Here is a 15,741-nt window from a genome sequence, read left to right on the forward strand (position 1 = left end):
AACCAGCTGGGAACAGACATCGCGACCTCCTCAATTCTGAGTCTGAAGAAGGGTCTCGACCCGAAACATCACCCATTCTTTCTCTCCTGAGATGCTGCCTGACCTGCTGAGTTACTCCAACATTTTGTGAATAAATATCCTCAATTCACTGTCGCACCGAACACCAGCTCGGCTCGGATATGCCCCGCAAAGAGTGGGTCGCTCTGAACTGGCTCGGCACAGGGGTCGGCCGGTTCAGCGCCAAATTGCATCGTTGGGGGTTGCGTCCATCAGCAGCCTGCGTGTGTGGAGCAGACTAGCAAACAGCGCAGCACGTCATTTTCGACTGCACTGTCTTCCGTCCCCCTGGTGGAGCGGTAGACTTCATGGCCCTTGACAACAGCACATTGCACTGGCTACAGCGCCTGGAGGGCGTTACATAATTTCTGCTGCCTCAAACGCAAGAAGAAGTAGAAGAGAGGACGCTTTGGGTCGAGACCCTTCTTCAGACTGATGTCAGGGGGGTGGGACAAAAGAAGGATATAGGTGGAGACAGGAAGATAGAGGGAGATCTGGGAAGGGGGAGGGGAAGAGAGGGACAGAGGAACTATCTAAAGTTGGAGAAGTCGATGTTCATACCACTGGGCTGCAAGCTGCCCAGGTGAAATATGAGGTGCTGTTCCTCCAATTTCCGGTGGGCCTCACTATGGCACTGGAGGAGGCCCATGACAGAAAGGTCAGACTGGGAATGGGAGGGGGAGTTGAAGTGCTCGGCCACCGGGAGATCAGTTTGGCCAACACGGACCGAACGCAGGTGGTTTCGCCGATGTAAATAAGTTGACCCCTGGATACAATAGATGAGGTTGGAGGAGGTGCAGGTGAACCTCTGTCTCACCTGGAAAGACTATTTGATCAGTCTGAAGAAGGGTATCGACCCGAAACGTCACCCATTCCTTCGCTCCTGAGATGCTGCCTGACCTGCTGAGTTACTCCAGCATTTTGAGAAGTAGAAATAGATGTGCAGCCCATTGTGTGCCTGAAGGGGGCGTGTTGTGCGCATGCTCGTGTGGCGGGATCACGTGGGCGGTGTGTGAGGGACGCCAGCAGCGGCAGCGGGACCGGGCGGACAAGATGCCCAAGTATTACTGCGACTACTGCGACACCTACCTCACCCACGACTCGCCGTCCGTCCGCAAGACGCACTGCGAGGGCCGCAAGCACAAGGAGAACGTCAAGGACTACTACCAGAAATGGATGGAGGAGCAGGCCCAGAGCCTGATCGATAAGACGACGGCCGCCTTCCGCCAGGGCAAGATCCCGCCCACCGCGCCATTCCAGACGCCGACCGGGCCGCCGCCGGCTGGAGCCGCCATCCCACCGCCTCCCGGCAACGTGGGGTTGCCGCCGCCTCGCCCCTCCATCCTACCCGGGCCGCCGATGGGTGGGCCGCCTATGATGCCCATGATGGGCCCCGCTCCGCCCGGCATGATGTTGGTGGGCCCGGGGATGAGACCGCCCATCGGCGGCCCGGTGCCCATGATGCCGGGCCCGATGATGGGGCATCACCGGCCCATGATGGTGCCTTCCAGACCTGGATTACTACGCACGGCCAGATAAAGCGAGAGGGACATTATCCGGAGCAACGTTTCATGTTTCATATCTCTCTCTCCTCTCCTCTCCTCTCCCCCCCCCCCCCCCCCCCCCCGATACCGCCGACGTTTCAAGACCGGTTTTAACACCAGTTGCAGCCTGTCGCCTTCATTGTTAAAGCAGGCTGACGTGAACGGATTTCGCAGCTGCCAATCGGATTTGTAATGCCCAATTCGGAGATTTACACACCACACCGGACTTGGTTTTGCAAGAAACGGCTTACGTGATATTTTTCTGGTTATTATTTTTTTCTTCCCCAAATGTATTTGACGGACAAAAGACATAGATTCTAATTGTCCATTATTTTCGGTCTTACGATGCCACACTTTTTTGGCCGGAAAATAAAGATAGATGGTTGAAAATCCTTGTTCTTTTGTGGGTCTAACTTTTTATCAACAGAATTGAAGACCTCAAGTCCCCGGAAAGTGGTTGACCCATTTGATTAAGGTGTTTGTCCAAATACTAATCCAACATGTATATCCGGTTCTTGTGTTCTTCTATATTTGTCTTTTAAGCAGATAAATCAACTGGCTGGAAACCTTTACTTGAAAGCGCACTGTTATTAAAACACAATAATTGGTTATACTTTGTTTTGCCATCTTTAAATAGTGGGAATATTGAATTTTTTACAGTTTTTAATAAACATACTTTGGTTGACCTGGTTTTCTTTTGCACACTGGTTAACGTCTCTCGGCAACTTTCTCCCCCTACTATAGCGGCTCTGGATACAGTCCCTAATGACAACTGATGAGATTGTGGGAATGATAATCAGTGCTTTTACGATGGATCATAATCCTGCAGTACCTCTTGGTCAACTATCAATGGTTGTACATGGAGCTATGGAATACTTTATTGTCACATGTAACAAGGCACAGTGAAATTCTTTGCTTGTCAGTCATAGCCAGCAATTTAGAAGTAGAAACAAGAAACTGCAGTAGCTGGTATACACATAAGGGCACAAAATGCTGGAACAACTCATTGGCTCAAGCAGCATCTTCTGAGAATATGGGCAGGTGGCGTTTTAGGTCGAGACCCTTCTTCAGACTAATTGTGGGGGTGGGGTGTGCGGGGAGAAAGCTGAGATGAGAGGCAGTACAAAATGTGGCAGGGAATAGATGGACACAGGCAAGAGGGCTGGGGGTTAGATAGGCAGATGGTTGGAATAAAAGACAAAGATTAAAACAAGGTGTGAAACAGAAGGATTGAAGAGTTGTAAATTGTGAAGCCAGAGGAAGTAATGTAGGAAGAGCGGGAGGGAGAAATGGTTGCTAGTCCAGGTGGGGCTTGATTTTAGAAGGAACCTGATATTGGAGAATTCACTGTTCATACAATTGTGTTGTAAGCTACCAAAGCAGAATATGAGATGCTGTGCCTCCAGTTTGTGTGCGGCCTCACTGGCAATGGAGGAGGCCCAGGACAGAAATGTGTGGGAAGGAACTGCAGATGCTGGTTTAAACCGAAGATAGACACAAACGGCTGGAGTAACTCAGTGGGACAGGCAGCATCTCTGGAGAGAAGGAATGGGTGACATTTCTCTGTCTGAAGAAGGGTCTTGACCCGAAACATCACTCATTCCTTCTCTCCAGATATGCTGCCTGTCCCGCCGAGTTACTCCAGCTTTTTGTGTCTAGCCCAGGACTGAAAGGTCAGTTTCGGAAGTTGAGTTAAAATGGTCAGCAACCAGGAGATCCAGTAGGCCTTGGAAGACCGAGCGCAGTCATTCAGTCTATGTTTGGTATCACTGATGTACAGGAGGCCACATTGGGATCACTCTAAAGCCAATGAAGGTATATAGAGGAATGTTTCCAGCCAATAATAGCTACATGGAGGTCATCAATTAAGTTCAAACCAAGTGAGTATAAAAACTAGCCTGATATTAAAATAATTATATGTAATGTTTATTTGGTGTAAAGAAGGCTGTAAGATTAGTATGTTTAATCACTTGTTTGTATTACTTTAATATTCAATAGAAAATGTGAGCCCTGTTAGGAAATCAGCTGGTCAGTCTGTATATCCAATTATTTTTCTGGAACCTCTTAGTATGGTTTGACGTTGCATTTCCAGTTTATGTGAAGCATCAATGTAATCAGCACCTCAAGGTGAAAAATGTTTAAAAGTGGTCTTCATGAAACATTTAAATGAAATGAATCTTAAACTATATATTTTTGAATTTACCTTTACTATTCATAATGAACTTCCATACTGAGCTGTCTTTAAATTCTTTACTGTGTTCACTTCACTGAGATAGTTAGCAAGGTACAAACATTGTTTGGGAATTGTAGTGCACACTATTCTCGTTTTACATACAGTTCATTTCAACAATAGCATCACTTAACAATATCAAGCCCTGAAGCTCAGTTACACAAACTTATGTAACCTTCCCTCGAAGCCTAACCCTGATGATTCCTCAGTGCTATTGACTTAAATATATCCTTTCATTTAATCAATTGTTTGATGACGAACCAATTGTTTAGAATCAATACATGCTAAAGCAGAATTAAAAGTTGAGCAGGTATAGAAACTCTGTTTTGTTGCAACAGAAAAATAATGTAATTGCAAAAAATGCTGCTTGTTTCCTGACTGCAAGAATTGGAATAATACCATGGCAGTGTTTGAGAAGGGGAGATTTAACATTTTGTGCAAGTGGCATTTTTTGAAAACCTCTCTTAGGCACAAATGTTTTTATTCAAATGTTCATTTCTTTAAATGTTATCACTTATAAGTACATTTTCTACTTTGGGTACCTATCCTTTGCTTTGTGTTAGACTATTTGTCCATGTGGTGTTAAGATGGATCTTGCCCATGTTGCAGCAAAGATAATTTCATTGTTGTTGGGAGTTACGTGAGGGGTTCAATTTTCAACTACTTTAGGAAATTTGTAACATTCCCATCACTTTATTGCATATTGTCAACAGGAGATTGGGATTGCGACTTGCATTATGAAGATAAACTGGCTGAATGTATGGAGGAGGCATGTATGAAGCAGTACTATCCTGGACAACAGCTTTTAAAAATGATTTAAAGATCAAGTATGCATTTCAGACCTATCTGAAGGGTCTAGACCCAAAACATCTCCAATCCTGGTTCTCCAGAGTTGCTGCCTGACCTGCCGTTACTCCAGCACTTGTGGTCTTTTACACATTTAAAAATCAGTGTTGCTAATCATTCTGCTATTTATAAGAAAATACATTTGTTACTCTGATTCAGTAATAATCAGTGAAGAATTTTACCTAAGATAGACACAAAAAGATGGAGTAACCCAGCAGGACAGGCAGGCAGCATCTCTGGAGAGAAGGAATGGTTGACGTTTCGGGTCAAGACCCTTCTTCAGACTGATTGGGGATAAGGGAAATGAGAGATATAGACGGTAATGTGGAGAGATAAAGAACAATGAATTAAAGATTTGCAAAAAAGTAACGATGATAAAGGAAACAGGCCATTGTAAACTAGGGTGAAAATGAGAAGCTAGTGCAACTAGGGTGGGGGAGGGGTAGAGGGGGAATGCCGGGGCTACTTGAAGTGAGAGAAATCAATATTCATCACTTGGCTATAAGCTGCCCAAGCAAAATATGAGATGTTCCTCCAATTTCCCGTTTAGCCTCACTCTGACAATGGAGGAGACAGAGGACAGAAAGGTCTGTGTAGGAATGGGAAGGAGAATTGAAGTGTCCAGCAACTGGGAGATCAGGTTGGTTCACACGGGCTGAGCAAAGGTGTTCTGCAAAATGATCACCCTGTCTGCGTTTGGTCTCGCCAACTTGTAAGAGTCCACATCTTGAACAATGGATACAGTAAATGAGGTTGGAGGAGGTGCAAGTGAACCTCTGCCTAACCTGAAAGGACAATAGGTGCAAGAGTAGGCCATTCGGCCCTTCGAATGGACTCTGGGTTCTATCGATGTCTCATTCCACTTTGATGGGTATACGATTTGTTGCTTCTGCAGTGCAAATTGGATGGATTGTTTCTGTCCATTTAAATATTTTACATTCAGCTTTCTTGTTATTTTGTACCAAAAACTTTTTCCACAAAAATAAACTATATTTAAAATTGATCTTTTTATTTAGAAATTAAGTGTGAAACAGAGCCATATCAAGATTTGTACATAAAGAAAAGTATTTTTGAGGAAATCAACTATAGTTGGATCCCGATGAATGGTTACAACAAAATACATAACATTTAAGACAAAATTATAGTTCAAGCCATTTCATTATTTGGTCTGCTGAATAAAAATTAAAATGGATACCTTAATGGTGCAGAAAATAAGTTTCTTTAAAATAAAATCAACAGGTAATGTACAAATCGGTGAACATATGTTTCAGTTCTCAATGTCAGAACATCCATTGATAAAGAATTACAGCCTTGTTTACCAAGCTTTTAAAGTTTCTATTGGCTTTGATATCTCTTAGCTTTCTTTCACATGTTCTGTACACTTATACCATTCTGTGTGATTAGGTTGATTTTAAGTTTAAACCATAATACAAAACTGAGGGCCTTGGATCAAAATTTAAGTAAGTTGAGTTACTAAGCATCCTGGAAGATAAAATGTTAAACCTAGTTCAATAATACATGTTCACTTTAAACTAACAATTACATACACATAAGATAGAATAGAAAGCAATTCAAGTTCAGGCAGAAGCCATGGTCATTTGCTTAATTATAAAAAATAAAATTTGTAAATTAACATTGTAGTCCAGGATTCCATTTTATTAAATATAGAAAAAATAGATTTATGCCACAAAACTAGTCAAACTGGAATGCTTAACAAATCTGGGAGAAGATTATCACAGGTTGGTAATTTTTAAATGAGCATCGATAAACAAGTAGGAGTTCTCAGACGACATTCATTTCAAAATGGCTGGCCATGTATAATAGCTGATACCACTGAATAACCAGTATTTTTATTTTCTCCAACTGAGTGGTAGAAAGCTTATCATGGTGAAAAAAGAGTTTTAAAAGCAATAACGATGGACAGGAATATGACTCCCAGAAAGCCAATGTATCCATAGGACCCAATCTTTCTTTTCTCTGGCACTAAAGATAAAGCAGATAACACAGGTGAACAATCATTTAATGCCCTCAATACAATTTTGTTATTTGATACAGCTAATATTTTAAAAACATAAATTGCAGTTATTATAAAGTATCCAATTTATTTGAAGGATAAATATTGGCTATTTTTAAAATGTATGTGGACAGAGTGTAACCTGTGTATGAGCAAATTCCCTAGATCACGGTTTGGAAGCAACATATTGACCAATGCATGGGGAATGACTACAGAAAAGTCTGACAAATGTTTAGGAAACACAGAAAAACAAGCTAGAACTATAAATGACAACTATTAAGCAAATAGACTAGAAGAGAACCAATGATAACTGGGTTAATCAAAAACACTGGCACAGCGGCAGAGACTGGTTAGATCCTGACTAAGGGTGCTTGTCTGTATGGTGTTTGTATGTTCTCCCTGTGGCCTGCGTGGATTTTCTCCGGTTTCCTCTCGCACTCCAAAGACGTACAGGTTTGTAGGTTAATTGGCTTGGTACAATTGTAAATTGTCCCTAGTGTGAGTAGGATAGTGTTGGTGTGCAGGGATTGCTGGTCGGCACGGACTCGGTGGCCAAAGGCCCTGTTTCCGCGTTGTACCTCTAAATTAAATTTAAAAAACACAAAAGTAAAATGCTGAAAATACACAAACAGTCAGTGTAATTATAAACAGTTTTAGAAGACCCAAAAAATAGACATTTGGATCCTGGAAAAGGGAAATAATCAGAAAGGTACATTTCCTAGAGATAAAAACTTAATAAATAATCCGAAGTGACCAATAAAACCCGAGTTTGATATCAAATTAGTCACTTCATGATATGAAGATGGGAATATCCATATGTAAAGATGGGGGAAGACCACACAAACAAAAATGGGACAAGCAAACAATGAAGACTACAAATGCATCAAATCTGAAATCAATATTGAAAATACATGGTGGAATTAACACCTTGTTGCCTTATGCTAGTGATGGCGGAGAGTGTAGAACGCAGGGCACGGAAGGACTGGTGCAAGAAGCAGTTTATGCCTTTATCAGAGAGAAAGGCTCCAAAACATTTGATAAAATGAAGGCCGGCATGAGTGGTGTTGACCAAAGCTTGATCAGGAAGATATGTTTTAATGAGTAATTTCAAGTAGTAAAGTATGGGGGTTATCAAAACAATTCAGGAGTATGGGCCTCAGTAGCTGATACTGTGAGGTCAGAGTAAGGGACAATTTAATGTGTATGGCCAGGATTACAGAATTGGGGAAACAGAAGGCGGGAAGAGACCATTAAGGGATTTAAAATTGAGGATGTATTGATAGAGCGGACCATAATTTGGAAAGGGTAAGTCATGCCAAAGGAAGCTTCCTTTCTTTGAAGTACAAATATAGAAAAGCATTAATCCAGACTCCGGAAGCCACTCTAGGTTTCTCAAAAAAACAATAAAAGTTAGAGTTATGAAATTGAGGATAACCCACTTGGTTGAACAATGAATTAGTAGGCAGTGTAAAGAGCACATGGGTAATCGATATATACTCAGCCTGGATCAATGTAAGATTTGACCAATTATGATCTCCAGATAGGTATTTTCATTACAATTCTTCATGTTAATCTTGAGCAAAACACCCAAGTGCTGGAAGAACTCAGTGGGTCAGGTAGCATCAGTGGAGGGAATGGACAAGTGATGTTTCATGTTGGCACCCTTCTTCAGACAAGCATCTTGGGTATCCCATTAAATAGTGTGGATGAGAGTGTTAGGTTAATAGATAGACTATAATTGTTCAGTATGAGTCCAGTATTGGAAGTATGAGATGAACTATTTTGGACCTTAAAAATCATCCAATTATTTTCTCAATGGAAAAAGCTAGAGACTACATAAATGATTAAGAACCCAATACAGAAATTACTAGTGGACAAACGAATGTAATATTACCCTTTATTTTGAGAGACAAAAGACACTGGAGGATGGATTGTATCACTGTTGTACCTACCTTTGGTTTAAGTTCTGTGCACTATATTTCATAATATATTGACTTTGGACAAGTAGTACCAGCAATTTGTTGGTACAGTTAGTTAAGTTAACGTTAGTTAAGTTTTGAGGACACGCCACATTCATAGGAATCACTTCAAATTTGGAGATCAAAAGTTGATCTAATTGACATTCATCGTTTTATGATGGACAGAGAAATATCTTACCTTGCTGCAAGAGTCCAGGACAATGCAGCAAGGCCTTGCCACTACGGTGATGCTATAGAATCATACAGCACGGAGATATACTCTTTGCCTCAACTTGTCTATGCAAATCAAAGTGCCCAACTGAGCCATCCACTGCTTGTACTTGCCTCATGCCATTCTAAACCTTTCCTATCCAAGTACCTGTTCAAGAATATTTTAAATGTTGTAATTGTATTCACCTCCATCACTTCCTCTGCCAGCTCATTCCACCTCTCTTTCACCTCTCACCTTAAATATATGCCTTTTAGATTTGGTCCCCCTACCTTGGGCAAAAGAGTGACTATTCACCTTATCTATGCCCTTCATGATTTTATATACTACCCCTCAGTCTCCTATGCACCTGGGAAACATCCTAGCCTATCCAACCTCTTTACAACTAAAGATAGACACAAAGAGCTGGAGTAACTCAGCAGGACAGACAGAAGGAATGGGCGACGTTTCGGGTCGAGACCTTTCTTCAGACTGGTGGAAAAGGGTCTCGACCCGAAACGTCACCCATTCCTTCTCTCCTGAGATGCTGCCTGTCCAGCTGAGTTACTCTAGATTTTTGTGTCTATCTTCGGTATAAACCAGCATCTGCAGTTCCTTCCTACACTCTCTTTATAACTCATACATTCCAGTCGTGGTACATAATACCCAAATCTGGCCTTACCAAATCTACCATTACAACTCCAATTCTCAATACTCTGACTGATGAAGGCAAGCATGTCAAAGACCATTTTAAAAAAAAAAAGCTTTGAAGAGTTCCAACAGTCATGATTTGAGTTCTGTATAGAGATGAGTAATATTACACAGATGGATATAATTAGTTTTATAACTCATAAAGCCTATATTAGATGTATTTTTATTTTGTTAGTGCCTCTGAATCTTGAGGTGAGCCTTAGAACAATTACATTATCATTATAACTGACACCTACACAGATCACCAATTAGTTTAATTTCAGGAATATAATTACTTTGGATAGAAAAACCCTTGTTATTCCCGGAATGGTGGGACTGTCGTAGTTGAAAGACTGTAGCGACTGGGCTTCTATACACTGGAATTTAGAAGGATGAGAGAGGATCTTATTGAAACATATAAGATTATTAAGGGATTGGACACGCGAGAGGCAGGAAACATGTTCCCAATGTTGGGGGAGTCCAGAACCAGGGGCCACAGTTTAAGAATAAGGGGTTGGCCATTTAGAACGGAGATGAGGAAAAACCTTTTTACTCAGAGAGTTGTAAATCTGTGAAATTCTCTGCTTCAGAAGGCAGTGGAGGCCAATTCTCTGGATGCTTTCAAGAGAGAGTTAGATAGAGCTCTTAATGATAGCGGAGTCAGGGGGTATGGGGAGAGGGCACGAATGGAGTACTGATTGTGATCAGCCATGATCACATTGAATGGCGGTGCTGGCTCGAAGGGCCGAATGGCCTACTCCTGCACCCGATGTCTATGATTGTCTATTCTTTTTTGTGATGTTTCATATATTAATGCCAGTTTTCAACTACCCTCCAAGATCTTGGCTTTTATTGTTTCCTTACTGGAGGTGCTATCCTTTGTACAAGATATTACATTGAGATTTGGTTAACATATTCCATTGGTTTTGATAGGTAATAAAAATCCTCTGCTATTATCTAAATTCCCCCTCAAATGATATAGCCAAATTTGATCATCGCTGATTGTGGAAACGCTGCTAAATTTGAATATACCCTAAGAATATAACTTTGATAAGTTTGAGTCCTGTGATGCAAAAATGTGTCTTTCCTTCCTGGTGACATTAAGGTAATGTACTTTTAACTTTATTGAACACATTCATTAATCTGTTAAACACTTTTTCTGGCAAAATATTTGTATAAAACATAATTGAAGTAATACCTACCCCCTGTGTAATATCCCCATGCGTAAGAAAATCGACTGGTTACCCAAATTATACCAAGCAAAGAAGCAGTGATCTGTGAAATGTTAAACAAACTAGATTATCTCCATGTTCACTGCGGGAAATGTAAAAAAAAGACAGCCATTCTTAACTGTTCTTGTATTGAAAGTGGCTGCTTTTAGGAAAAATTACTGTGCTTTAAAATGTAAAACACTTTGTAATTTTCCAAGTAATTAAAATGTTCACATATAGTAGAATTTCTTTTAAATCTATATTTTTCCATAAATATCAAGTCACAATAGGAATTTCAAGAGAAACTTCTTTATCCAAAGAGTAGTTAAAATATAAGCTGGCATGCCATCTGCCCTATAGGAAGGGGCAGTTTACAATTAAACATGTCCATGTCTGTCGAGATAAAATAAATAAATTACTCTTTACAAAGGAAAATATTTACTACTGCAGGAATATCCCCTCAATGGATCAAAGATGGACAGAGTTAGATATAACAATACACTGAAACACAAGCTGAAATGTCAAGCGAATAATAAGAACTCTCTACCTCAATCCACTCTAATTATAATAACAGCAAGAGCTCAGTTAACCAGCACTTCACCAGATGGCACTTTCCAGTAACTGGCACTTCAGAGGGAGCACCTGGTATAAAACTGGAACATGGCCAAGGAAGGTCTCTGGCTAATATCGGGACAGTGCCGTGGCAGTATCTAGAACAAAGAGGGGCAACACCGAGGGAGCAAATGGGATGACATGGAGGCAGCACTGGAAAAGCATCTGGGTTAATATGGGGACAATACTGAGGAAGTGCCTGGTTTGACATCAGTAGCACCGAGAGAGCACATGGATGTCTCTCACCACTATGCATCGCATACTTATTTTCTCTTTCCTGCTGAGTAATACCAATTGTCAACTCATTGGTAAGTACAGCAGAAAACATTTAACATTATGTGAAAACATACTTAATTCTTGACTTTCAGGCACCCCCCCCTTGATACTGGATTGTAACCAACGCTTTGTATGGGTATGCATTTTTTAAATGTCACTTCCCGTTTTCGAAACAAGGCTGTATATGTAAGAAACAATTAAACTTGGAGACTTTTAGGTAAAAGCTGAAGGAATTAACCTGCTTTCATGATTGTGGAACCAATTGCCTGATTGACTGGGGAGCAGGATGAAACAGGACATACAGATTATTTAAGGCAGAATATTTTCCTGAGCAACATCTCCTTACCGGGTAGACAATTCCAGCTATCAGTTGGAAGATCAGCCATTGAGGGTATATCTCCAATGTGTTTTGATGTGCCCGTTGGATACAGTTGAAAATTGGGTCTTTATCACTGTACATGTCTGGATACTGGAAAGAAGTTAGAAAATATCACAAAACAAATAACACAGATCTGTGCATTTTTGTGCATGTCTCAGCTTTAAAATTCAATTTTCAACATCAGCCGATAGAAAATTAATCCACAAAAATTCAATTTCAAATAAACAGATTCAAGCCTCCATGGAATGTCTTGGATTACATTGCAGAATTACAGAAACATTGGAGTGTTGGGTTTGTGGATGTAACGGCAACAATGAATCAATAAATCATTAAATAGGTCACTTGAAAATTTCAAAACTGTTAACAATTTTGTGTAAGAAGGAACTGCAGTTGCTGGTTTAAACCGAAGATAGACACAAAAAGCTGGAGTAACTCAGCGGGACAAGCAGCATCTCTGGAGAGAAGGAATGGGTGACGTTTCGGGGCGAGACAGTTTTAACAGGAGCGACGCAAAGAGGACGTTTACCCTCACCGAGCAGTAGAGGATCAGTGTGACAGTTTGGGATTGAGGCGAGGAGAGATTTCTTCATTCAGAGAGCAGTAAACCTTTGCAATCCTCTACCTTGGATGACTGAGGAAGCTCATTTTTTGAGTTCATTCAAAACAGGGATCAGTATATTTCTGGCCATGAAGTGGATCAAGGGATATGAGGATAATGTTGAGGTTGAACATCAGCCATGATCTTGATGAATGACAAAGAAAGCTAGAAGGGGAAATGGTTTACTCCTGTTGCTAATTCTTGTTTTTTTTAAATGTTCTTTAGAACCATACATGTTCAGTCATGTCTCATCAGATTTAGGTCCTCAGGGTCTGCTGAAGGCACAATGAAATTATTGTTCGGGAAGATGAGGTGGCTTTCTTCAAGTCAATGGCTTGAATTCTTTCCTGATGACTGTAACATTCTGGACAATATCTTTAACTAACATTCTTCCCCACAACCATAAAAAATAAAATTCCTATGAAGATAAAGCTTTTCACTGTACCTTTTTGTACACGTGACAATAAATAAACTAAACTAAAGTTTGTGCAACATCCACTAGCTGGCAACACTACAGCCTCAAGTGTAAACTATGAAACATGAAGACAACAATATTAGGGAAAGAATAAGTTGCTTTGATTGGTTTCCAGAAGACCAATGATGCAAATGCCTTAATTTCTTTTTAAACTGTCGTTGACCTGTTAATCTGTCCAATTGACCCTAAAGACCTTAAATAAAGATAAGCTGGGTACAGTGGTAAATTACTACAGATGCTGAAAATCTAAAATAAAATAAAAAGTCAGAAATACTCAGCTCTTCAATACTCAGCAAGTCGGTCTCCAACTGTGGGGAGAGATAAGGCTTGACAAAGGGCCTGTTTCTCCTCCCACAGCTGCAGCCTGATGTGCTAAGTCGTTCCAACATTTCCTATTTTATGCTGGGGCTGTGAGACAAGTATTATTTATTGTCATTCTCAATCAAGATGCAATTTATTATGGGTATCAGGAGGATTTATATTTGCTTGAAGATTGTTATAATAACCAAAATGACCATATTTTGCAAACTAATGACAATAATAGTTATAACTCATTGAAAGCTAAACAAAAATAACAGAAAAAAATCACCAGGACCTACAAGTAGTATGGTTAAAATGACAGAATAAAGAAAGTAACAAGAGGTGTAAGAAAATAACTGCAGATGCTGGTACAAATCGAAGGTATTTATTCACAAAATGTTGGCGTAACTCAGCAGGTCAGGCAGCATCTCAGGAGAGAAGGAATGGATGACGTTTCGGGTCGAGACCCTTCTTCCCGAAACGTCACCCATTCCTTCTCTCCTGAGATGCTGCCTGACCTGCTGAGTTACTCCAGCATTTTGTGAATAAAGAAAGTAACAACATTAGTTTAACTTTCAGGTGAAGTAGAGAAAATTTATAGGAAAACAAGGAAACTGTAGAATAGTTTGCATGACAGAATTGCCTTCAATGGTTACATTTTCAACATGAATTTCACCCAAAAGTCAATATTGATGTTGAGTATTCAAAACTCAGGATGTACAGTCATTAAGTGACTAATGCACGTACAGTCACTAATGTGACTGGTGGAATAAATGCATAGAATAAATATGTTGAATCAAATAATAAGTTGAAATATTTGAGAACAAATTCTGAAAACATAAATAATGTAATCAGGCCACAAAATAGCAGTCAAGATTCAGGAGCAAAGTAAAACAAAACCAAAGTCTACAAAATTGATCTATCTGAAATGAATTTGAATACACAGATTCTGGACATTTACTAACATTTGGCGAGGTGTTCATTTTAGCTAAATAGGGTTAAACACTACTTTTTTTTTCTCCAAAGATTTTGACATAAATTTCAGCCACAATGACAGAATGACACAATGCCCTTTTAGCATTGTGAAAAATACCCCTCAGAGGAAATGGAGTTTGGGGCCCTGTCCCACAAGGAAGCCTCCTCCTCATTTTAGAAATTAAGATCCAGGGGGAAAGTCCACAGCAGGATCTTTACATTTTAACCTGGTGGAATAACAGTGGGTGGAGAAACAACAGTGCCAAACGACCCCCAAAAATGTAATAAAATGGAACAGCAGATGCTGGTTTAAAGAGTTGGCTGAAAACCCATAGTTGATAAAGAAGTTGAAAAAAAAATCTGCCCTTGGGGATGTGTAGAATGTCACCCCATTCAGTCAGGATGGAACTAATCTTGCACTCACTGCTCCGGGAAGGCGTTTATTTATTTCTTCCTTACCTTGACGTTGTATTTCTTCCTGGCTATGCCCACTTTGATCCCCAGGTAAGCCAGCATGACCCAGCTGTAAATGAACACCAGGATCACGTAGCCGAACTGAGGGGGGACGGCCTGAGTGGGCTGGGAGATGGCACTATGCTGCGGCACGTACTGCATAGGGGCGGCGGACAGGGCGCGGGTGGCCTGGATGCTGAGGCCGGGCGCTGGACACACACTCTCAGGCACAGGCCGAGGCTTCCTCCTCGAAGCAGCGCCCCCCCTCCCTCTGCAGCGGAACGACTTCCCAACGCCCCACCTACTGTCTGGTTCATCCCTCCTCTCCACCTGGAATCAGTTGTTGCACACCCCTTCCTGCACATAAAATGCCGGATTTCCTTCTGCAGGAGGAAAGAAAATTGTTGCTCTCTTCTGCAGAAAAGGATGAGGCGTTGGATTTTTCGCTGGTGCTTTCTCATCTCTCTCTGGGTAAAAAATGTTTTCTGGATATTGATGAAAATTGGCGCCCCACTCTCTCTCCCGTTACTCTTGATAACCCCATCAGTCCCCATCTGATGATGGCCCCCATCAGTCCCCATCTGATGATGGCCCCCATCAGTCCCCATCTGATGATGGCCCCCATCAGTCCCCATCTGATGATGGCCCCATCAGCCCCCATCTGATGATGGCCCCATCAGTCCACATCTGATGATGGCCCCATCAGTCTGAAGAAGGGTCTCGATCCGAAACGTCACCCATTCCTTCTTTCCAAGATGCTGCCTGACCTGCTGAGTTACTCCAGCACTTTGTGATACCTCCTGATAATTGCTTCATTTCCATCCAGGTGGGAGAAAATTCCTGTTCCATTCGCTCGTTTTCTGTGTTGGTTCTCTTTGGGTGAAAATTGTTTTTGAAAACTATTGCTTTTCTTTC

General features: G+C 41.2%; 2 protein-coding genes across 2 annotated transcripts; one reads left to right on the top strand and one right to left on the bottom strand.

The window, feature by feature from the left end:
* Positions 1–1,050: 1,050 nt before the first annotated feature.
* snrpc (small nuclear ribonucleoprotein polypeptide C) lies at positions 1,051–5,680 on the top strand. Its single transcript, XM_078423389.1, has one exon. The coding sequence runs from the start codon at positions 1,111–1,113 to the stop codon at positions 1,594–1,596; it is 486 nt and encodes a 161-aa protein (XP_078279515.1). The 5' UTR covers positions 1,051–1,110; the 3' UTR covers positions 1,597–5,680.
* Positions 5,666–15,096, bottom strand: mgst3b (microsomal glutathione S-transferase 3b). The gene is made up of 4 exons (XM_078423390.1): positions 14,833–15,096; positions 11,993–12,115; positions 10,750–10,822; positions 5,666–6,660 (listed from the first exon to the last, which is right to left on the bottom strand). Exons 1-4 carry the CDS (start codon positions 14,986–14,988, stop codon positions 6,560–6,562), a joined length of 453 nt encoding a protein of 150 aa, XP_078279516.1. The 5' UTR covers positions 14,989–15,096; the 3' UTR covers positions 5,666–6,559.
* Between the last annotated feature and the right edge of the window lie 645 nt (positions 15,097–15,741).

This window comes from Rhinoraja longicauda, chromosome 27, assembly GCF_053455715.1.
Source record: "Rhinoraja longicauda isolate Sanriku21f chromosome 27, sRhiLon1.1, whole genome shotgun sequence".
NCBI classification, from domain to species: domain Eukaryota; kingdom Metazoa; phylum Chordata; class Chondrichthyes; order Rajiformes; family Arhynchobatidae; genus Rhinoraja; species Rhinoraja longicauda.